The sequence below is a fragment of the Cajanus cajan genome, chromosome 2, assembly GCF_000230855.2.
Source record: "Cajanus cajan strain Asha chromosome 2, NIPB_CcT2T_4, whole genome shotgun sequence".
In the NCBI taxonomy this organism is placed as follows: Eukaryota; Viridiplantae; Streptophyta; class Magnoliopsida; order Fabales; family Fabaceae; genus Cajanus; species Cajanus cajan.
The window spans coordinates 79,430,875-79,454,778 of record NC_138518.1 but is presented as its reverse complement, the minus strand read 5'-3'; the positions used below and the strand labels follow the sequence as shown (position 1 = coordinate 79,454,778).

The following is a 23,904-nucleotide window of genomic DNA, read 5'->3' as shown; positions in this document are numbered from 1 at the left end:
TAAATTATATATATATATATAATGTTTTCATTTGTTTTAATTATTAATCATATTCTTATTTCATGATTACATAGTTAGAAATTGAAGTTCATTTTTTTCTTTCATTTTGATGTATATATATGTATATTATATATATATATATATATATATATATATATATTATATATATTTATTTATTTTATTTATATTCAGTATATTTTATTTTATATTATTGCAAAAATATAATAATTAGTTGTAATTATTAAAATATTTTAATTTAATTTTTCATTAATTTTATTTTTTATAATCAATAGAGAGAGATAGAAATGAGAAAGTTTTTGTTCTTGCAAACTTCTTCCTCTTGTATTATTAATAGATTATATTGTTAATAACTTTAAATTAAAAGTAAATTTTATCAACTCAACCATTAAATTATAACTTCATACACTATCCCGGCATACACTATCCCGGCATACACTATGCAGACACAATGGCTACCTTCTGGGACGTGTGACCAGTTGGATGCACTCAGCAGGAGGTTTATTTGGAGTGGGGAAGGTGCACGGAAACTTCATTTAGTGAAGTGGGAGACCCTGACTCGACCAAGGAAGGAAGGAGGTTTGGGTGTGTGTATAGCGCGGAATAGAAATATTTCGTTGTTGGGTAAGTTGATTTGGGATTTGTTTCATCATACGGACAAATTATGGGTTAGAGTGGTCATGGCAAAATATAGAGACAGAAATGTTGCTAGTTTATTGCAAAGGCCAGGTTCTTATGTTCTGACTTCCTTGCGGAGAGCTTTTGAGGAGTTGCGCCCGGGGTTTCGATTCCAGTTGGGTGATGGTGAGGCCAGCTTCTGGTTTGAGAATTGGTTTCATGAAGGGCCACTTGCCAACGAGGTACCTTTTGTTCATTTACATGATTTAACTTTACGTGTGCGAGATGTGTGGCAGGATGGGAGGTGACATTTAGAACAACTCCACTCCTGGCTGTCAACAGAACTCCAGGCAAGAATCCTTAGCATGCAAATTTGGCTGCATCCCTCCGCGTCGGATGGCATTGTTTGGGAGGCCTCTACAAACAGTGAATACCTAGCTCGGACAGGGTATCGGTGGCTGTGTGATAGGGATGTGGTCCTTTCCGGTGGGTGGCAATGGATTTGGAGGCTTCCAATGTCGGAGTCGATTCGATTTTTCTTATGGCAGGTTTGCCATGATGCTCTTCCCACTGGTACCTTGTTGGTGCAACGACATGTAACTCCTGATGGGCTTTGTTTGAGGTGTAGAAACGAGGTGGAAAGTATTGCCCATGTGTTGTTTCGCTGTGAACATGCGGTCAGATTGTGGCGTCTATTACATTTGGAGGAGGCGATTTGTTGGTGGTCGGGATCTTGGCCAAAGTGGCTTAAGTTGTGCTTTCAGAGGTGCCATATCCTTCCACTCATTGCTTGTTGGGTTCTCTGGAAGATGCGTAATGAACGGGTTTTTAATGGGTGTGACTCTTCTGTGTGGGAGGCCTTACGTCGGGTCCATGCTTTGCATACTACCATGGTACGTGCTTTTGCGGTAGTTGATGAAACACACCACATGATGCAGGGCTTAAGTGGGTCTCTTGTATCTTTGCTGAGGGGCTACAAACTAGTCTACATGTTGACGCCAGCTTCAATCCAGCATCAGGTCAAGCAGGCATTGGTGGTCTTGCAAGAGACTCCAATGGTAGGTGGCTATGGGGGTTCTTTGGGGCAGTTGAGGCTGTCGATGCCCTTCAGGTGGAATTACTTGCCATTCTTCACGGGCTGCGTTTTGCTTGGAGTCGACGCACGCAGTTTGTGTTATGCGTTTCGGACTCAGCTGTAGCGGTTGAGCTTGTTACGCATGATATCCAAAGTACTCACAGATTGGCGGCTATCCTTTACTCAATTGAGGAGCTGGTGCATAAGCCTTGGACGATTCAGTTTGAACATTCCTTCCGAGAAGGGAATAAGTGTGATGATCTATTGGCTAGACGGGGACAAATGCGAGGTCTAGAGGTGCAGGAACTTGTTTCCCCTCCACCTAAGGTAGAGTCTCAGGTGTTAGCGGACATAGCTGGAGGTCTGATCGTTAGATTGTAATTTTGCTTTGTTTTTCTTTTTTTTTTATCAGTACTTTACCAAAAAAAATTATAACTTCATATTACTTGAATATTTATGTCAAATTTTGTTGAAATTGAACGACAATAAGAAAATGATCAAATTATTTATATTTTTAAAATATATATTACATCAATTTTGATTTATACATGAATGAGGTTTCAAATAATTTTGGGTCAATATTAAATTTATCGATGAGTTTTGAAAAGAATTATGGATGGGTAAGATAATTTTTTAGGTAAATCATAATAGATCAGATAAAAATAATTTATTAATTTATTTAGATTCATTAAAAATTTATATAAAAATCTAATTCATCCAATCCATTTAAAGTAAAAAATCTATCAAATCATTCCATTAACAAATTTTTTATGGATACAATCCATCCATAAAAAGTAATGTTTTAAAATTAAATTATTTTTATTTTAAAAATATTTAATTTCTCTCTCTCTCTCTCTCTCTTATAAGTTATTATATTCTTGTATAATCTTTTAAGATACACAAGACTTTTTTTTTATATCAACATAGTATTTTCAAATATCAATTCATTAAACATTTCATATTGTAATTCAATATATCTTTAAAAAATAGTATATGATCACTAACCAATCATAAAATTAAATGGATGAATTACATCCAATTCATTATTTATTATGTTAGATGAATTTATTTATGTATGGATTAGATGAATGACAGATAATAGATTAATTTGTCACTCTTACTAAAAATTACACTTGTGTAATTTGCTTTCTCTTTATATATCACTAGTAGATCGAGACACTTCGTACCTCAATTAAAAATAAAATAAAATAAAAATATAATGATTTAACTAGTATTATAATTAATTCATTAATTTTAAGGTTTTGAATTTGATAAAAAAAATATTTTTTAATTTTTAAAAAATAAAAAAGTATAATGATTAATAAAATGTGAAAATTAAGGTAGTTAGTTATTAAAAGAAATATTTCCTTTATATATTAATATGGATAATTTTAAAAAAATGAAATAATAATAATAAATTCCTTTACATGTAATAAAATAAAATAAAATCTTTATATTTTTTTTCGTCTTCTCATAAATGATATCTCCCATCCACTATGTCAGAGAATAATATCTCTCATGATAAGTGATTGTCATAGGCTTGAAGAATTTTTAAATACAATATGAATTGAACTGATTTTTTTTTAAGTAAATTGTTCCCACGATGGTTAGCACACAATATTTGACATTACATCAAGTCCTTGATATATTTTATTTAGATAACTAATTAAAAAATGTCTAAAATAAGAGGGTATTTTATATTAAATAATACGGCCCAAATTAAGAATAATATGTTAATTTGTCTATTTGTGATTCCAACGTATTTGCCTTCACGCGATAACAGTGGTCAGGATTATAAAAAAAAAAGTGATAGCATCCTTGTTTGGACTTTGGAGTGGTCGATATTGTCTCTTTTTATTATATGATCATCAAAGAACATATGTCTGTCAAGGAAAAATATTTCTTTTCTCGAATTTCAAACACGATGGCTTCCAATGAGTTGTGTGGATCATTTCAGTCTAAAGTATGGTTTTATGCTTCTTTTATATTGCCTTTACTTGACCCAAGAATTGTCTTATTTTCGTTCAACACGAAAATAAAAAATGCCAACACACACATTATTCGTTCGTTCGGACTCTTTCATGTTACTTACTAAAATATGGAACTTTTTTTTTTCCATAAATACAAAATACTAAAATCACCGTCTTCATCATAATTGTCACTACATGTACAATCACCACCCTAAGGCACCACTATTGTTAATTACTTAGGTTGTCACCAATATTGCTACTACTTCTATTATTATTAAAAAAAAAAAAACTCAGTAGTAAAAATAGTTTCTCTCTAAAAAGAGAGAAAAATTAGATCTTAGTGGACTCAACAATCAAAAGTTGTTTTAGTCGGATACGTAAGTAGTGTAGTATGTTTGTGTAATAACCTTATAAAAATAACTTTCATAAAATATTCTCTCAGACAAATATACCATAAAAATAACTTCATCAGTGGTATCAGTGGTATCAGAGCCGCCTGGTTGGATGCGGTAACAACCCTCATAACTCCCATAAAAACTCATAACATATAATGTGATATATAAAGATAGATTCTGTTGCATGAAAGGTTAGGTCCCTTGTTTGAGGGGAGGATTGTTGAGATACAAACAAGTCCCACATCAATAAAATAAAACAAGAAATAACAACTTATATAATATAAACATACTTCAATGCTTGAGAGGCCGTTTAGGTAATGACCTAAAGCAAAACCATGAGCCCAAAACAGACAATATCTCATCATTGTGGAGTATATTTGTGTAATAACCCTATAAAATAACCCTCATAAAATATCCTCTCAGACAAATACCATAAAATAACCCCATCACTTTCTTAGAAGTCATTTCTTATTATTAACATCACACGTAATCAAAGAAGAAAATTCATTATATGTCAAATTTCTCACTTCAGAATATTTTTTATTAGCCTATCTATTCATGCATGCAAGATAAAACATTATTTTCTTATTCAAGTATGCATTAGTAAAATCTTGTAATAAGAAGGTTAAGAATAATAAAGAGATTTGCCTTGATATATGAATGAAGTGTCTTTTTTTTAGTTAATATATTTTCTGAAAGACTTATTTATATTTCTAGTTAACATACTATTAGTAATATTGTTGCTCGTCAAAAAAGAAAGTAGTAATTAATATTGTTATTTCGTGACACATCAAGATCTTTAATCCGTGTTTATACTTAACTCTTGATCCTACAACATACAATTCCTAACAAAATGAAATTTATATGTGATGTGAATCATAGACTGAGAAATTGTACTTAGAAACCTAGCCTTCTTAATTAAACCTTTGGTAAAATGAATACTAACATTGTCCTCTTATATGTCATTCCTTATTGATACTATTGATCAACATTAATCTTGGTCAAGTACAAAATCTGATAATAGTTTGGTAAGAACAAATTTGATAAGTCCACCAACAATAATCATTATAATAAATTTTGATACTATTTTAAAAAAGATGAGTTAATAATCTAACTCAATCTTACAAAAATCGATTCTGTAAAATCAGAATTGTTTCTCACTTATAAATATTAATAAAATCAAATCATTAGTCGATGTGGATCTCTAACAAACATTGTCATATTGTGTTATATCATTCAATGATGTGGATCTCTAATAAACATCGTCATATTGCTTAGGCAAAGTGAAGGGTAAACAGTTAGACATGAGATTATATTTTATGAACCCGAAGACTGAAATACAAAATTCTTTAAGACAAATTTATATGGAGATGAATACACTTTCAACTCTCACTTGCAATACCAATAAAAAATTATCAGAAAATCTTGATAAAAAGTTAGGCATCTACAACTAAGTAGTAATGACAAATCCTGTGATTGACCTAAATCATTTAAAAAAAATTTACTGAATCAAAGATCTCATATCATTACAACAAAATTTATTATTACCGACAATTATTTAACGATAATAAATTAATTGTCTCTATTTTATTATCTAATAAAAATATAACTACAAGAAAATTACATATTAGCGAGGGACTATTCCCTCGCTATTTCTTCTCTGATCTCTCGCTAATCAGATTTGCGACGGATCCCATTTTCCTCAATTACAAAACAATTGGACAAGAATTATATAATAAGAACTATATATTCCACATGTTGATTAGTCCATAATTTGTAGATAGTTGAAGGCACCCAAATGGTTTCATTTGAGTGAGTTATAAGCCATCCTCAACAAATGCATAAGTACACAGTCAGGTTATATAAAAACATAACTGTACAATATATAAACAAATTGATAAATACAAACCGGATGATAAATAATATTTGAATTTCCTATTATGCTAAGCAAAGGTAATAAGTACAGGATTGCTGCAAATATGCAATCAAAACGACTTTAATCAGCATATTCAAGTAAAAACCATTTAGTTTAAAGGCAAATAAAGTAACTATAAAATATGAATGAATGCCTTTATGTGGTACGCATCTAGTTGGTGTTGGTGAAATATTTAGTATGCGAGGTGTCATCATTTTGTAGATGGATACATTTAACATTCTAAATTCTTGCATAAATAATCATTTGAAATGACAATAGTACTTGAAAGCAAACCAGAGAATAACTTGGAGTTCAAATTAGAGTTAATAGGTGAGCTTCCAACACAACAAAAGTACCAATCCAATTGCTAGATGTTAAAAAAATTAGAGTTAATTGATATGCATAAAGGCCAAGAATTAATCATGCAAGTATCTAAAGTTACCTTAGAACATATCAAATTACACGATGTCCTACTCTTGAGTAATTCTTAGGTTGAGTTGGACCAGGCAGAAAACTTGGTACCAATATAAAAGGCACGTTGCTACTATAGTACTTGTATATAGCCTAAACAGGACAAAGACATAAGATAACTCTTTAACCTTTCAACGTATGAGAAATAATTGAAGAAAGAGAATGAAAAGAAATGGCTAAGTAATGTGTGGCTTTATCTTCTTCCAAAACATTCAATGTAAGATATTCCAAACCATAAAACAAATTTAAGCATTCCAAACCACAAGAATAATTACATAAGAAGGGCGTAACATAGTAGATTCAAAAAAATTTAAAATACTCACTCAACTGCAGTGTGTGTGGTATAAGAATGGGACGACGACGTTCAGCTCCCACCGCAAACCGCACCGCAAACCGCATGGAAAAATCCCAGTTCAGCTCCCAGTTCAGCTCCCACCGCAAACCGCAAAATGGTTTTTACGATTTCGCAAAGACCAAACGGTGGCTGTTCAATCTCGCAAAACGGTGGCTGTTTGTAAGATTCTGCACGGATTAGAGACGAGGGTTAGGGATTCGTTTTCAATTTCTTTTTCGGATATGTTTATAATATATGTTTTACAAATAATATAAATTATTATATAATGTCAGAAATTTTTTTAAATAATATAAATAGAAATATAAATTATTAATAGTTGTATTAGTTTTTATTTGCTAAAAAATTATTTTCATTTTTTAATTTGTTTCTTAAGTTTAATTTCATAATTTTTATTTTTAAAAGTATTAATTATATTTTTATTTGTTAAAATGTATTTGATTTGTTTTATTTTAAAATCAAATTTACTCTTATTTTATGAAAATATTTGAAGTTAAAAGGAAAAGAAATTTGATTAAATTAATGTTATTTTAAAAAATTAAAGACTCAATCGAACATTTTTAAAATAAATTTAATATTTAAATAAAAAATCAATTACTGAACTTTTTAAAAATAAGAGACAACTTAAAAATTATTAAATAAATAATATAAATTATTAAATAAATAATATAAATTATTAAATAAATAATATAAATTATTATATAATTTAAGAAAAAATAACTAATATAAATAGAAATATAAATTATAAATTGTTATATTAGTTTTTATTTGTTAAAAAAATTCAATCTTTAATTTGTTTCTTACGTTTAATAATATTATTTTTTATTTTAAAAGGTATCAATTAAGTTTTTATTTATTAAAATGTGTTGAATTTGATTTATTTTAAAATTAAATTTGCTCTTTTTTTTAAAAATATTTGAAGTTAAAAGGAAAAATACTGATTAAATTAATTTTTTTAAAATTAAAGACGCAATTCAACCTGCTTAAAATAAATTTAATAATTAAATAATAAAATTAATTATTGAACTTTTTAAAAATAAGAGAACCAAGTTTAACTTAAAAAATTATTAAATAAATAACTGATGTTATATATTGAATTTGAACAATTTAACCATTAAATCAAATGTTTTGAAGTTATAGATCAATTTATAGAATTTTCAAAAAAATATTGAAAATTATTTGATCCATTATATAGATTCAAAATTTAAATATTTTTATGATTATCTATTAATTTGAATTAATGAAACAAAGTATCAAATAATTTAGCTAAAATCTCTCGCAATTTAGCTACGACTTAGCTAGAAATTATTTTTTATCGCTAATTTGTCGCTATTTAGCGAGGGAATAGCAAGACAAATTTTCCCACACTAAAATCCCTCGCTAATTAATAATTTTCTTGTAGTGATATTAATGATTATAATAGCAATTAATAATGTATTTACATTACACCAAAATTTACTATTAACGATAATTATTTATTAAAAAAAACTTAAGTCTCACATCACTTAGAGATAAGATAATTAAAGAGTATTATAAATCATTTCTTAAACTTTTAGTAACAATAACAAAAAATATTAAATGTCAGTAAAAAAAAATGTCACAAAAACTTGTACATTTTTCCTTACCATTATAATAATTTTTACCAGCATGTATAATAATTATCGATAAATATTTTAGCGACATAGCTAATGTATAAATGTTGGTAAAAGATTTTGCAATAATTTTTATTGTCAATAAAAATCATATTAAATGTCACTAAAAAATTATTTTTTTTTGTTCGTCTCTGCATATAATGGCAACTCAAAGGGTGGGATAGCTGACCTAGGCATGGCAACGGGACAGGCGGGGGCGGGTGGATCAACTCCTACCGCTGAACTACACGCTTGGGATTAACTAAAAATCTATTTTATCATTGTGTATATACTTCAAAGTTAATCATACATACAATTAAAAAGAATTAATGTCAAATTTGTTAATTGTGAAACTAAATTAATAAAACTTTTATTTAAATAATTTTGAGTTTGAAATATTAGCGTAATATTATGTTTTAAAAAGATAAAATAAGTGTTATATTTTAAAAAAATTAAGTTTATTTAAAAACATAAAATACCTATACGAGGGAATGGAGTTAGCCAAATTCACAGCGTAATAATTGGTATTTATAGTATATAATTTGAAAACTAGTGAATGAAAAGTATATCAAGTATCAAGTCTAGCTACTTTTACACATTATTAAAACATGCCAAATTTAGAAAGTTGTTGTCATTTATTGTATATTTTATTTCCTTTTATACTATTTTTCTCTTACACATTTTTCTATACTCTTCTTCTTATACATATTTTTATTTTCAACATATTTATTAATTAACACTTATTTTATAAATTTAATATATATATATATATATATATAATATTGAAACGTTAAACTCGTTTACAATTGTATGAATATTTATATCATACACAATTAATATAAAAGTCACAGCTCGTGGGCGCATATATATATAATATTGAATTTTAAACTCGTTTGAAATTGTATAAATATTTATATCATACACAATTAATATAAAACTCAGTTGTAAGTATAGATTTTCACTGTAAATAATGCAAAATATATGATATATAAAATAATTGAGATAAATAAAAATAATTATTTATTTAATTCTTTAAAAAAATAGAAAAAAAATATTACTAAGTGTACAATTACAATTACTCATATTGTATTATATTGTAATAGCCATACAGAAACACATCATATCAATTAATAAATTAGTAATATATATACATATATATAAATCAATATTAATAATTACAAATATTTTTTTTTGTTTGTTTCCTAACTACTAGTCTGCGCATGTATTTGAAAATTACACCAAACAAGCACTATATATATGGATAATCCCTTCATTGGTTAAGTCATCAGTGCAAGTCCAGTTGCTTTTGGTAGCAAAGGTTATATAGTACTGAAGCTAGCTACTAACAGCAATATAGTTAGAAATTTTCCAATGATTTGGATAGCAATTTCTATAGTTTCTCTTACTTACTTGTGTCTATGGATACTGATGAAAGAGAGAAACAGATTACCGCCCGGTCCAAAGGGGTTGCCAATTTTGGGGAGCCTTCACAAGTTGGGGGCAAATCCTTATCGTGATTTGCACCATCTAGCCCAAAAATATGGACCTGTCATGTATTTGCGCTTAGGTTTTATGCCCACAATTGTTGTTTCTTCATCACAGGCTGCTGAACTATTCCTCAAAACCCATGACCTTGTCTATTCTAGTAGACCACAACATCAAGCAGCAAAGTACGTTCTTTGGGATCAAAAGGACTTGGGTTTTGCTGAATATGGTTCTTACTGGCGCAACATGCGTAAAATGTGCACACTAGAATTGCTGAGCCAAACCAAAGTAAACTCCTACAGAAGCGTGAGGGGAGAGGAACTCAGTACATTGATCAAGCTTCTGAAAGAGGCAGCCAATGATGGAGTTGCTGTTGATGTCAGTTCCAAGGTTGTAGCACTCAATGCAGACATATCTTGTAGAATTGTTTTCGGAAAGAGGTACACGGACCAGGACTTGGGTGAGAAGGGTTTCAAGGCTGTCATGCAAGAGCTAATGCACTTACTCGCAACTCCTAACATAGGTGATTACATTCCTTATATTGGTGTACTTGACCTTCAAGGACTAGTCAAGCGTATGAAGGCACTTCGCAAAACATTTGATGTCTTCTTTGACAAAATTATTGATGAGCATATTCGATCAGAAAAGGGAGGAGACAAGGTGAAAGATTTTGTTGATGTCATGTTGAGCTTTCTTGGTAGTGAGGAATCTGAGTATCGCATTGAACGATCCAATATCAAAGCCTTAATGCTGGTAAAGAAAATGCATGACACAGTTTGACATTCTTTCCTCATACATTTTGCTTTTCTTTTTAATTAAAATTATTGTTTGCTTAAATATTATTGTTGTAAATGCATAGCTATCTATCACAGTACTCATGTATCTTTTTCACAGGATATGTTGACTGGCTCATTGGATACTTCAGCTACATCAATAGAATGGACACTTTCAGAACTCCTTAGGAATCCAAGGGTGATGAAGAAAGTCCAGATGGAGTTGGAAACTGTGGTGGGTATGAAGAGGAAGGTGGAGGAATCAGACTTGGACAAGTTGGAGTATTTGAATATGGTTATAAAGGAAAGCATGAGGCTCCATCCAGTGGCACCGTTAATACCACGCTATTCAAGGGAAGATTGCATGGTTGGAGATTTTTTCATTCCCAAAGATTCAAGGGTCTTCATAAATGCATGGTCAATTATGAGAGACCCAAGTGTTTGGGATGAGGCAGAGAAATTCTGGCCAGAGCGATTTGAGGGAAGCAAAATTGATTTGAAAGGACATGACTTTGAGTTGATACCATTTGGAGCCGGCAGAAGGGGATGTCCAGGATTACAACTGGGCCTGACTATGGTTCTTCAAACAGTGGCACAACTGGTGCATTGTTTTGATTGGAAGCTGCCAAATGATATATTGCCATCTGATTTGGACATGACAGAGAAATTTGGTCTTGTAATGCCTAGGGTCAATCATCTACTTGCAATTCCATCATACCGCCTTCACGATCAAAGTGTTTAGGAAAAAAAAAATGGGACAGCAATTTATGTTATGTTTACTGGGATCTACTTGAATAAATTCCCAGGAAAATAAATTAGTCTCTCTTTCTTATAAGGAGAAAAAATAATGGTGGGTCGTTGTATTTTATGTTAGGTACGTACTGTTGATGTGGATTTAAATACATTTCAAAGGAGAATAAATTACCGTCTCTCTTTCTTATCATCATCATCAAGAATTATACATGTCATTGTCTGTCAAGGAAAAGAATGATTTTCTCGTAAACGCCATGCATAAATTTCAATCTTGATGGCATACAATGAGTTGTGCGGATATCTTAGTTTAAAGTGTTGTTTTATCACTTTATGGTTCCTTTGTATTCCCTTTCCTTGCCGAAGATTGACTTATTTTTGTTGAACGGAAAAGTAAAACATGCAAACACTGTCACATCATTCGTAAGACTAAGATTTATTGTTGGTGTCAGGTTGGGAAAACAGAGAATATATCTATTCCACCTTCGGAGAAATTTTGTGACCATTGAATAAAGTTACATAAAAATCCAGCTGTATCAATTCTTTGTATAAATACTTCCGATCAGAAAAAGTAATTTTTGCATTAAAATTTTATACATATATAATAGTTGATGAAAGAGGCACTTCTTGTCTCTGTATGTTTATTTTTTAGACGATTTTGAGAAAAAATATTCTTAAAATATATAATATAAATTTAGGAGTAATAATATCTAATTAAAAAAAGTGAAAAGCAAAAAAAAATAGTTACAAAAATTTATTCTCTTTATAATAGTCATCACCATATAACAACAACAATTCCAACTAGGTAGGCACCCCTGTTGCCGTGGATGATCTGCAGCCCAACAAAAATATATTAAAGAAAGAAAAATATAAAGAATATGGGAGAGTTGGCCAAACCCATAGAAAAAAGCTACGATCTGAACCTAACACTAGGGTGACCAATTTTGTTATAATTGAACACCTCATAAAAGAACCCTGTATAAATGTGTCGTAATAGGCGAGTTGTCTTCACGAAATATGTGACTACCAAAAAGTTCATGTAATTTTTTCATCTGTTCTGAATCTTCCATGGGACTAAATTCACATGCTTAAAAGCAGATGTTAGAAATTTTTTCTAATAATTATATATTATTTGTAGTATTTATATTAGTTATTTATATTTAGCTAGACTCAATAAAAGTGAACCTTTAGTCTGTCCATAAGAAAAAATTGATATGGACTCAAATAAGTGGAAATCAGATTTGGCCCGTTAGGAGTTAATGGGAATCCTAATAGGTTTAAAATTGTAAAGATGGTCATGGTCCCAATATGTCAAATCAGAAACACGCGTCTCTCTGTCTCTCCATCAGAAGAGTAACATTAAGTCCCATCAAGGAATTCAGTGATTTGGCTGAGGAAGATTATTGCACCAAAAGACTATTCCACTGCAACCTTTTGATCAACGTTAATAGATACAAGTACATATTATTAACATTAACTCTGTAATTTAAGACAACGGTTCTTAATTTTTGATTAATGAAAAATTTCTATTTATCTTAAGTAATTTTTATCCCAATAACAGAAACTACCAACAACAAGTCATATTCTAGCCAAAGGTTTTTTCAGCCTTTGCTTGTAGCAATTTCAATAGCTATAACATTGCACCTATCAAGCAAGATGGGCATGTTTAATTCCAAGGTTATAGCGGCAAAACACCACCCATTGAATCTGCGGAACTATTCCTAAAGATCTCACCACAACTCTATTGGATACAAGCAACGCCCATCATTATTAGAATAAGAGGGAAATCACGTATGAAAAAATATTTTTTTATTCTCTAATTATTTTTTAAATTTAAATTTTTACATCAAATTAAAGAATGATATATAAAAAATATATATAATCATTAAATTACTAAACATGTTACCTACAAACTCTTATAAATATTAGACTCCTTTATCGGTTACATTCCTTTTATAAATATTACTTCTAATCTTAATTATAAGTAACTCATTAATTTTTTTAATCATAATTATAAATAATAATTATTAATTTTTAAAATTATTCAAGACTAAATTTATTTTATACTCTTCATTTTATTATTAACTATATTTCTTATGCATTCACTTATATATAATTAACATGGAATATAACAATCAATTAAAATATAAAGTATATTTGAAGTAAAACTTAAATTTATAATAAAATTAATAATTAATTACTTTTTTGTCTTAATAATTTATGTTATATTACTTATATTTACACGGAAAGAATTACGTACTAGTCTCTTCAATTAACAACCTAGCTAATGTCCGGTCCGATAACACCAGTAAAGCTTACGAGATCATTCCCCTCTTACCTACAAACAGCTTGCAGAAATTAAAGTGGAGTAACATTATTCTTGAAAATAAGGCAACCTGCATGAATACGTCTAATCTTTAAACTTTGCCATAAAATATATACTCTAAAGAAAGATAGGGAGAAAAGATTCATCCACCCTATTCATTCTTTCATGTGTTATAATTTAAATAATGAAAAAAAACTATGAAATATATCATTATTTTCAAGTGTAAGTAAAATTTTAAAAGTATAAATTAATATATATATATATATATATATATATAGTTACAAAAATAGTTATTAAATAAAAACAGTTTTACTTATAGGATAATTATTATAATATAAAATATAAGTAAATAAGATTTGAATTGAAAAATATCTATAATTATATTATATTATACCATATCATATTTTTCTACATAAGAAATAGATAATTAATTTTTTGAGACCAATAAAAATTGTTAAAGTTAGTCAGTTTTAATCAATAGTGTCACAAATTTAAATTTTATTTCATAAAAATACATAGAATTAAATGGTTTAAGTTTAAGTGATAGTTATATTAAATAACACACTTATATTTCAGTAAAAAATCACACACACAACTTATAATTAAAGGGATAATGTTTCTCACCCATAATAGTAAATCTCACAATAAATTTATAATATAAAAGAAAATTAACAATTAATAAATATAAAAAAGAGTATATATTTATATTTAGAAGAAAAAAAATATTCATTTGCTTTTATATTAAGAACCAAAAATATTATATGTATTTTATAACTATTATAATAGGAAAATCCTATTTTAGTATGTATACTTGTTATTGCACACTTTTATACCTAATTTCTATTAAATAACTACCAAAAAATTAATTGCAAAGTTTCCCTTTTTAATTAACCTCTTTTTTCTATCCCTCTTTTTATTTTATTTTTTATTTTTTTATATTTGATTAAAAATATAACTATTAAATATAAGAAGGTTTTATTGCCTGAAGGTCATACCATGTGGTCAATTATATAATTGTAATAGCAATACATAAATACGTCAATATAAATTAAATTAGTAATATATAATTAAATCAAATATCATTTACAATTGTATGTGTTTTCCTAACCACTTAAATTGAACTCATTATGGATTTTATTCTGAACACCAAAATCAACTTCTATTTTCAGTTTACCAGTGTTTGGATTCTCAACCGATGGCATCTCACACGTCCACATAAAATTAAAATAAAAAAGAAATAGCTTCTACATAATTACATAATGAGTTAATGTGAAGACTTTGACGTAGTTGTCTATATCTACGCCTGTATTTGAAAATTACATGAAACACGCACTATATAATCCCTTTATTGGTTCAGCACCCGCCCCATTGCTTTTGGTAGCAAAGGTTGTTCTGAAGCAATTAATAGCAATATAGTTCAAAATTTTCCGAATGATTTGGATAGCAGTTTTTGTAGTTTCTCTTACTTACCTGTGTCTATGGAGAAGCAAGAAAAAGGAGAAGAGATTACCACCTGGTCCAAAAGGTTTACCAATTTTGGGAAGCCTTCACAAGTTGGGACCAAATCCTCATCTTGATCTGTACCAACTAGCCCAAAAATATGGACCTGTCATGTATTTGCGCTTAGGTGTTGTGCCTACTGTAGTTGTTTCTTCACCCGAAGCTGCTGAGTTGTTTCTCAAGACCCATGAACCTTGTTTTTGCTAGTAGACCACCTCATGAAGCTGGAAAGTACATTCTTTGGGAGCAAAGGAACTTGGGTTTTTCTAAATATGGTTCTTATTGGCGCAACATGCGTAAGATGTGCACGTTGGAATTGCTAAGTCAGACCAAAATAAACTCCTTCCAACCCATGAGGGAAGAAGAACTTGACCTATTGATTAAGCGTCTAAGAGAGGCAGCCAATGATGGAGATGTTGTTGACGTGAGTGCCAAGGTTGCAACACTCAGTGCAGACATGTCTTGTAGAATGATTTTCGGGAAGAAGTATATGGACAAAGAGTTGGGTCAGAAAGGGTTCAAGGCAGAGGTTCAAGAGCTAATGCACTTAGTAGCAATTCCTAACTTAAGTGATTACATTCCTTACATTGGTAAACTTGACCTTCAAGGGCTAATCAAGCGTATGAAGGCAGTGCACAAAATCTTTGATGACTTCTTTGACAAAATCATTGATGACCATATTCAATCGGAGAAGGGAGAAGGCAAGGTGAAGGATTTTCTTGATGTCATGTTGAGCTTTATCGGTATGGAGGAATCTGAGTACCGCGTTGAACGACCCAATATCAAAGCCATATTGCTGGTAAAGGAAATGAAAGAGTTTGACATTCTTTACTCATACCTTTTGTTTTTCCTTTTAAAATTATGTTGTGTAGTTACAAGTGCATAGTTATTTGATACAGTACTCACTTATACATGTTTCTTTTACACTTTTTCCCCCTCACACATAGGATATGTTGATTGGCTCAATGGATACTTCTGCTACAGCAATTGAGTGGACAATTTCAGAGTTACTAAAGAATCCAAGGGCTATGAAAAAAGTCCAAATGGAGTTGGAAACTGTGGTGGGTATGAAGAGGAAGGTGGAGGAATCAGACTTAGACAAGTTGGAGTATTTGGATATGGTTATAAAGGAAAGCATGAGAATCCATCCAGTGGCACCTTTACTAATACCACACTATTCGAGGGAAGATTGCATGGTTGGAGATTTCTTCATTCCTAAAGATTCAAGGATCATTATAAATTCATGGGCAATAATGCGAAACCCAAGTGTTTGGTATGAGGCTGAGAAATTTTGGCCAGAGAGATTTGATGGAAACAACGTAGATGTAAGAGGTCATGACTTCCGATTGATACCATTTGGGTCTGGTAGAAGAGCTTGTCCAGGATTGCAATTAGGTCTCACTATTGTTCGTCAAACAATAGCCCAACTTGTGCACTGTTTTGATTGGAAGCTACCAAATGACATGTTGCCAGCTGACTTGGACATGACCGAAGAGTTTGGACTCACGATGCCTAGGGCCAATCATCTACTTGCAATTCCATCGTATCGCCTTCATGGTGAAAATGATTAGGAGAAAAAGATAAATGATATAACATCTTTGTATGCTGTTTGGTGGGGTCGTTTTGAATAAAATTCACACGAAAATAAACGACCCCTCTTCCTTATCATCATTATCGTCAACAACTATGTCTGTCAGGGAAAAGATTGTCTTTCTCGTAAATTCCACGAATTTCAAACTCACGATAGCCTACAATGAGTAATGTTGTTTATCTTTTTTAAGTGTTGTCTTTAATGGTCCGTTTCTATCGGTTTTACTTGCACGAAGGAATGACTTATTTTTGTTGAAAGGTAAAATATACGAACACTGTCACGTCGTTCGTAAGGACTTTTAGTTTGTGCTATAATAATTCACTGTTTTCGAAATGTGTTTTTCCACACATATCATTCGTAAGTTACTCGGACCCGACCAAACTACGTAAAGGGGATGTCATTGTCCAGTGTGACGATTTGAAAATTGAGGAACATTATTTTAACAGCACTTTTTCGCAAGTTTATAATTAGAAAAGATATCAGATGTAAACAAAAAAAGAAAAAGAGATAATTAATAGTATAATGATGATGATAATATATATACACATTAAAAAATAGTGTAAGCATTTTAGTAGAAATTAGCATTATTATTGAACCTAAAGCAAAGGTACACCTAATTGGGTTTTCTTCTCTGATGGCACATTTTCAATTTCAAATACGTGTAAAGTAAAGCATTGATTACCAAGAGTTGCAACAGCTCTTGGTTCATCGTCAAACCGACCAAAGATTGAACAATAGCTATAGCGATCTTCGAGGGAAATGATCTGGAATTTGACCCGGAACCACAAAAAACAGGTAACTTGTCAATGAAGAAATGCAACCTCAATATGTGTTGGAAATATTTTGTGAAAAATATAAATTAAAAAAATAGATCTTGCAAACAAATTGAAGATGAAAAATTATCATTAAAATTACCATTAAATAGGATGTTTATGTATAAACTTACAAGCAATTTAAAATTTCTAATAAATCTCATCTATTAATAACTATAATTATTAAGATTATATTGAATAACTAAAAATAAAATATAAAAGATAAAACTATAATAATAACAAGTATCTTATCTAAAATTTATTAAAAATTCAAAATTTAAATAAAGAAAAATCTCATAAATTTAACACTCCTTAAGATTTGTCATGAACATCCCAAATTTTAGTTTCATAAAATCTAAAACTTGATTTTTGAAAAGTCATATCATCAAGTTGTTGTACATCAATTTCTTGACTCAAATCATTATCTTCGTAATCATTCAATTTAACTCCTCATTCCATCTTTAAATACCATTTGTTAGGATTTGTCATAATATCAAATACATCTTACATAAAAGTGTGACCAAATCTTCCATACCAAACATTACTCTCATCAAATTTAGCAATAAAATCATGATCTTCAACTAAATCAAATTTCAAATAAAAACTTTTTTTGGTCATCTCAATCTTTGCAATCTCTAAACCATGTTCATCCATGATAAAATAATAATTCTCTTTAAAAGAGATTCCATATCCATTCCTTAGCATTTGTGGAACACTAATAACATTTTGATCCAATAATGGAATGCAAAGAATATCTTTGACAATTACCATACCTTTCTTGGTTGAAATAGGAAATTTTCTTTTTCCATTGGCTTGTACAATTTCAGCATTTTTCATCTTTACTTTCGATTCAATTGATTTGTTAATGGAGGTAAAAATTGATAAATATTTGCTGGGATGCAAGCAAAGTCTAACATCGTTTAAACAAGAGGGTGCACATGGATTTATATACACACAATTGTCTCCATTGGTTGAGAGACATTTTGGGTGATGTCTAAAAGCAAAATCGTGAGGGCTTAGGCCCAAAGCGGACAATATTTAGTCATATGACTAGTGCAACCACCGTCAATGAGTTAGGTATTGAATTAAATTCTTGAGATGTCATAAATAAAATACTTATCTTTATCATATTTTTACTTTTCAATCACATTTGTCTGTTTTCTAATTGTTGTTCAAACCGTTTCTTTTTTAACCTACAATACTTTTTACTGTGATAATTTTTATTGCAAAAATTATAGTGAAAAAGGGGTTTATGTTTAAACTCTTTAGAATGGTTTATTCTTTGGCAATGAAAATAAGATAAAAAATTTCTTTTTCTCGAAAAACCTTCAACTTTTCCTTTGTTCTTATTAAAAATTCGTGACTTTCCAAATTTTCTTTCATTGTGCTTTACTCGAAAGACATCTTCAACAACTTCATCACTTCTAATGAAAACTCTTTGCTTTTGTGCGTGAAGCTTGTTGGTCAATTCAGTAATTGTGAAAATTTGCAAATCAAAGACTCTTAAATTATAGAAATCTTGGCTTCAAATCTTTTGGACATTGGAACCATGATTTTTTTGACAACATTTTGATCTATTAATGATGTTTCACCAAGAAGTCATATTTGGTTCTCAACATCCATTAATCTACGAGAATAATCTTTGACAAATTTATTATCATTTATCTTCATCAATTCAAATTTTCTCTTCAATGTGAGAATCTAACAGATTTGACTTTGTTACTATCTTCAAATTCATCTTGAATCTTGTCCCACATTTCCAAGTCTAAAAATATGATCTACAAATATCCAATCTAAAATTTATTCAAAATTCAAATTTAAATAAATCTAACAATATCTTTTTACACGTATCGATTTTAAATCGTGTATGTGATCTCAAGATTGTCATCGACTTTCTAAACTCTAAAGTGGCATTCACTCCCATTAATTTCATCAAATAGCACCGGTTGTTGCCAAATAAGATAAATATGGGTTACAGCTAACATCTCAAGAATACAAGGACAACAATGTCTCTACAAAATCTTATAAAAGGAAAATTTGTTTCACGTGAAATTGATTCCAACATAAATGTACATGAGGCAAAATGAATTTGGTAAGGAATTATCATGCAATTCGTTAGAAAATATAGCATTCAATTATCAAGAAATCAAGAAATAATAATAATTTTCAGATTAATACCGTGATAAATAAGCATTCTCATACGGGTTCATAATCAGGACCAAGTGTAAATGAGTAATAAGAGTTCTCAGAGATCGTTAGTAATAGAAACCACACATGCAGAGACATTCACCTCTAAACATATTTCCAAAGTATTTTCTTTTATTTTCAACAATTAGATGATTTGTATTCATAAGATCATAAAGAGATTAAAAGAGTAAAAAGAATTATTGATAATCATTTAAGAAACAAAAGAAGACAATCAATATACAAAAAAAAACTAATAGAAACTCAAACCAAAAATAAAGATGTAATTGAAGAACAAATCTAAAAGCTAGGGAAATTTTCCTATTTTATTATTTTTTTATTGGTAACCATGTTCATTTTCCTATTCTTCTCAAACTATAAACACCATAAACAAAAAATGGCAATAAAATGTATGCACGTTCAAAATACTTCCTTGCAAGGAAATAAAGTCCCTCCCCGAACTCCAATTCACCTGAAGTTCAAACAATTGGTTAACATATTATCGTGGAAGAATGTCCATTCTCGTGGAGAATTGTTATTCAATTTTGATAAATGTTGGACCTAATCTCATAATACTCTCCTTCAACCATTTGGCAAGGATCTTTTGCCCTAAGGTTTTTTTTTTCCTCTCTCATTTCTCCAGCAAATAATGAGTCAAATAAAAAACAAATGGTCACATTGATGACATTCCTCAAAATTCAATAAAAAGCACTTCATAATTTATATTATGACAGGTTTATTTGTTGCTGTTAGGAAATGATTCCAAACAGACAAAATTGAAAAATATAAACTTGTAACTGATAGAGCCCAATCAGTAAGACAAGATAGCAGGCCCAAGGTTTGGAGAGTCTATACTAGAAGGAATAAAATTTAATAGATTATTGTTTGTTTGTTATCATAATTGTTTCTGTTTTTTTTATAGAAAAAATAGGTTTATCTATGAAATTAATAATAGATAAGATTATCTAGGAAGTTTGTTAGGAGGAATATAAAAAGGGACAGGGGAACTGGGAAGTCTGTTGGGAAAAAAAACAGAGAAGTCATTCTTTAACAAATTGTTTGGAGCCTATGCTATGGGAAAAGAAGGAAGCAGATTACTACATGTAACTCTTTTTTATTCAATAAAATATTCTTTTATATTTCCAGGGTCCTAACAGTAACACGAGTCAACTCTTGAGGCACATGCATGCAACGATCTCCTTTCTAATATACATAAGATTTACCAGCTACTTTGCATAATATCTCTGGCTGTGCAGTTCAATCTAAAGAATCCGTCTATGCCTACATGTAACATTTGTTTTTTCTCTTAGAACACGTGCATGAAATAGAAGAAAGACTAAATCAGTATTGAACTAATCCACCAAAATAGCTCTCCGATCGCAGTTTCTTTCTTTGCATATATCTTTACTCCCTTTCACAATCAACAGTCTCCTCTGATAAAGCCAGTAGTCCATTTTTAGAATGGGAAGTCAAGCCATCTAGCATATCATATATGTACAAGGTTTCAGGGTGATCCCTATCCTCAACTGTAAATATAGTAGATTTCCCATTCACTTGAATAATACTTTGCCCGGGAAATTTCCTCACTTGAAGATATTTCATCTTTCTTCTTATAGCTGCAACTCCATCCCACATTTCAGCTGATGCATATATGTTGGCCATCTCCACGAATGGAACTGCCACCTGGGGCTCCAGTTCAAATAGTTTTTCAGACACATACCTTCCGATCTCCATTTTACCATGAAGTTTGCAAGCAGAGAGCAATGCACTCCAAATGCCAACATCAGATTCAAAAGGCATACTTTTAATAATTTCTAAAGCTTCTATGAGATGTCCTCTACGACCAAGAGGATCAACTATACAAGAATAATGATCTATACCAGGGTTATGCCATACTTTTGTGCCATCATGTTGAAGCAGTCCAATCCTCTTTCTAGCAAACCTCCATGTGCACAAGCTTGGAGAACAGCAAGAAATGTTATGCGGTTTGGCTTCGTTCCCATTTCCAACATCATAAAAAATAGGTCCAGAGCATCTTTAACATCACCATTCAAAGCACAAGCAGTAATCATGGTTGTCCAGGTGACAACACTTCTGTTAGCCATGGTGTAAAAAAGCTCCTTAGCACCCTTAAAACTTCCACACTTGGCATACATGTCAATTAGTGCGTTACAAACTACAACATTATCTTTCAATCCTTTGTTAATAGTGTAATTGTCAATCCATTTTCCAAGTTCAAGTGCCCCCATTTGGCCACAACCTGAAATCAAAGCAAGCATAGTAACCAAATCTGGTTTCTGACCAGCAGCTTCCATTGCATTAAACAAGGCCAGGGCCTCACTCATGTATCCTTTTTCAGCATACCCATTAATCATTATTCATTACAGTCCACGAAACACAGGTTTTGTTATACATGCCATCAAACAAAAATCTTGCAGAATGAACGTCCCCACACTTGGAATACATGCAAATAAGAGTATTCACCACACATACATCAGAATCACAACCTAATTGAACTCCATGAGAGTGTACCAGCAAACCATTAAAAAGTGCCTTAGGTTGCATGCATGACGAAAGCAAATTGAGAATTGTGCTAATGTCTGGGGAAAAGCCACAATCTAGCACCCCTTTGTAACAACTAATAGCCTTGACGTTGTTTTCAAAATTAGCATATGCTGCAATCATGGAATTCTAGGAAACAACAGACCTCAGACCAGGGTCAATTTCATCAAACACCGTCTCTGCTGAGCACAAGTCACCACACTTGGCATATGCGGCAATCAAAGTGTTAGCCACAGAAACATCCATATGAAAACCAATTCGAATCCCAAAGGAATGAACTGCACCCAAAAATGTTAGATTTTTCACGTGCAAAACGGCTTCAACGAGCAGCAAAACCGTGACCGAATCGGGACAAATCCCAGAAATCCTCATCTGACGCAGAAGACAAGACAACCTATGAAGAAAACCACAGTGAGCAAAACCCAGCAGCATTGCATTCCAAAAAGCAATGTCCCTGACGGGCATTTCAACAAACACATTGTGTGCATCTTCCAACTGACCACACTTGACATACATATCAACCATAGCGGTCTGCACGAAAATGTTGGATTAGAAGCAGGATTTGAGGACGTGGGCATGGATGATTTGGGAGTTCCTGAGATGGGAAAGTGTGGCACATGCTTTTGCGACAAAGGGAAAGGTGGAGTTGTTGGGTGTAACGCCACTTCGCTTCATCTGGCGAAAGAGAACAAGGGCGTGTTCGGCATGCCCCTAATTCACAACGTGTCTGATGTTGGAGTTCCATATTTTGTAAAGCGGTTGATGCATGGAGTGAGAGTCACACCAAAATAAATTAAATAATGGGTTACCATTTCTCTGGGCAATCCTCACGTCAAATTGCAGCATTTAGTGCAACTGGACACAATGTTAAACGCTTGTTACTGAACAAGACAAGATTAACACTCTCGCACTTTAATCAAACAAACATTTAATCTGTTTTATTAATTTAAATTAACGAATAATTATAAAATTATTTTATAAATTTAGATAATAAAATATTAAATAATTTTTAAAAATTTTATATATTTAATCTATACATTAAAAAATTTTATTTTAACGATAGAATTATTAAAATTTAATGAAAAATATAAATTATTAAAATAATAAATTTAAATAAATACTTTATCATATATAAAAAGGAGGACTATAAGTCCAAACTTAGAAAGAAAAAAATTTATATCAAAAATATCTCTAAGCATAAAAAATTAAATCTAAGAAAGAGAAATCTCATAAACAATAATGTCTTCCAAAATAATAGATCTCTCCCAATAAGATTATCACTTACTTGATTAGTAATATATTGAGTTCAAGTTCACTTAACATAAGTTACATTTAATCTAAGTTAACTTAATTTGCACTATAAACTATTAAACTTTAGGAATAACTTGAATACCAAACACCTTGAAAGGAGTGCAAACACTAGAATCTCTCTTTACACTAATGAAATATGTTCATTGTGTAAAAGAAGATTTAAAG

The 23,904-nt window shown here is 30.7% G+C and overlaps 2 protein-coding genes, 1 long non-coding RNA gene and 2 pseudogenes across 4 annotated transcripts; 2 read left to right on the top strand and 3 right to left on the bottom strand.

Moving 5' to 3' along the window:
- Nucleotides 1-5,552: 5,552 nt before the first annotated feature.
- Nucleotides 5,553-7,841, bottom strand: LOC145954605 (uncharacterized). 2 transcript variants are annotated; one of them, XR_014431836.1, is made up of 2 exons: nucleotides 6,434-7,841; nucleotides 5,553-6,047 (listed from the first exon to the last, which is right to left on the bottom strand). It is a non-coding gene; the product is annotated as an uncharacterized LOC145954605 (long non-coding RNA). The 2 variants fall into 2 exon arrangements; XR_014431837.1 differs by having other exon boundaries at nucleotides 5,553-5,905.
- Nucleotides 7,842-9,727: 1,886 nt separating this feature from the next.
- LOC145954604 (cytochrome P450 71AU50-like) lies at nucleotides 9,728-11,649 on the top strand. The gene is made up of 2 exons (XM_083069242.1): nucleotides 9,728-10,683; nucleotides 10,825-11,649. The coding sequence occupies exons 1-2, from the start codon at nucleotides 9,817-9,819 to the stop codon at nucleotides 11,443-11,445; spliced, it is 1,488 nt and encodes a 495-aa protein (XP_082925368.1). The 5' UTR covers nucleotides 9,728-9,816; the 3' UTR covers nucleotides 11,446-11,649.
- A 3,667-nt stretch (nucleotides 11,650-15,316) lies between these two features.
- LOC109799728 (cytochrome P450 71AU50-like) lies at nucleotides 15,317-17,059 on the top strand. Its single transcript, XM_083069241.1, has 2 exons — nucleotides 15,317-16,078; nucleotides 16,227-17,059. The coding sequence occupies exons 1-2, from the start codon at nucleotides 15,467-15,469 to the stop codon at nucleotides 16,848-16,850; spliced, it is 1,236 nt and encodes a 411-aa protein (XP_082925367.1). The 5' UTR covers nucleotides 15,317-15,466; the 3' UTR covers nucleotides 16,851-17,059.
- A 4,211-nt stretch (nucleotides 17,060-21,270) lies between these two features.
- On the bottom strand, nucleotides 21,271-22,211 carry LOC145955211 (pentatricopeptide repeat-containing protein At4g19191, mitochondrial pseudogene; annotated as a pseudogene).
- Nucleotides 22,212-22,557: 346 nt separating this feature from the next.
- On the bottom strand, nucleotides 22,558-22,953 carry LOC145955210 (pentatricopeptide repeat-containing protein At4g19191, mitochondrial pseudogene; annotated as a pseudogene).
- Between the last annotated feature and the right edge of the window lie 951 nt (nucleotides 22,954-23,904).

What these genes read in the sequence shown, in the direction of transcription:
- LOC145954604 (XM_083069242.1), top strand. Translation starts at nt 9,817, where the DNA reads ATGATTTGGATAGCAATTTCTATAGTTTCTCTTACTTACTTGTGTCTA. An exon ending in ATATCAAAGCCTTAATGCTG is followed by an intron (nt 10,684 to 10,824) that starts GTAAAGAAAATG and finishes TCTTTTTCACAG; the next exon opens with GATATGTTGACTGGCTCATT.
- LOC109799728 (XM_083069241.1), top strand. Translation starts at nt 15,467, where the DNA reads ATGAACCTTGTTTTTGCTAGTAGACCACCTCATGAAGCTGGAAAGTAC. An exon ending in ATATCAAAGCCATATTGCTG is followed by an intron (nt 16,079 to 16,226) that starts GTAAAGGAAATG and finishes CCTCACACATAG; the next exon opens with GATATGTTGATTGGCTCAAT.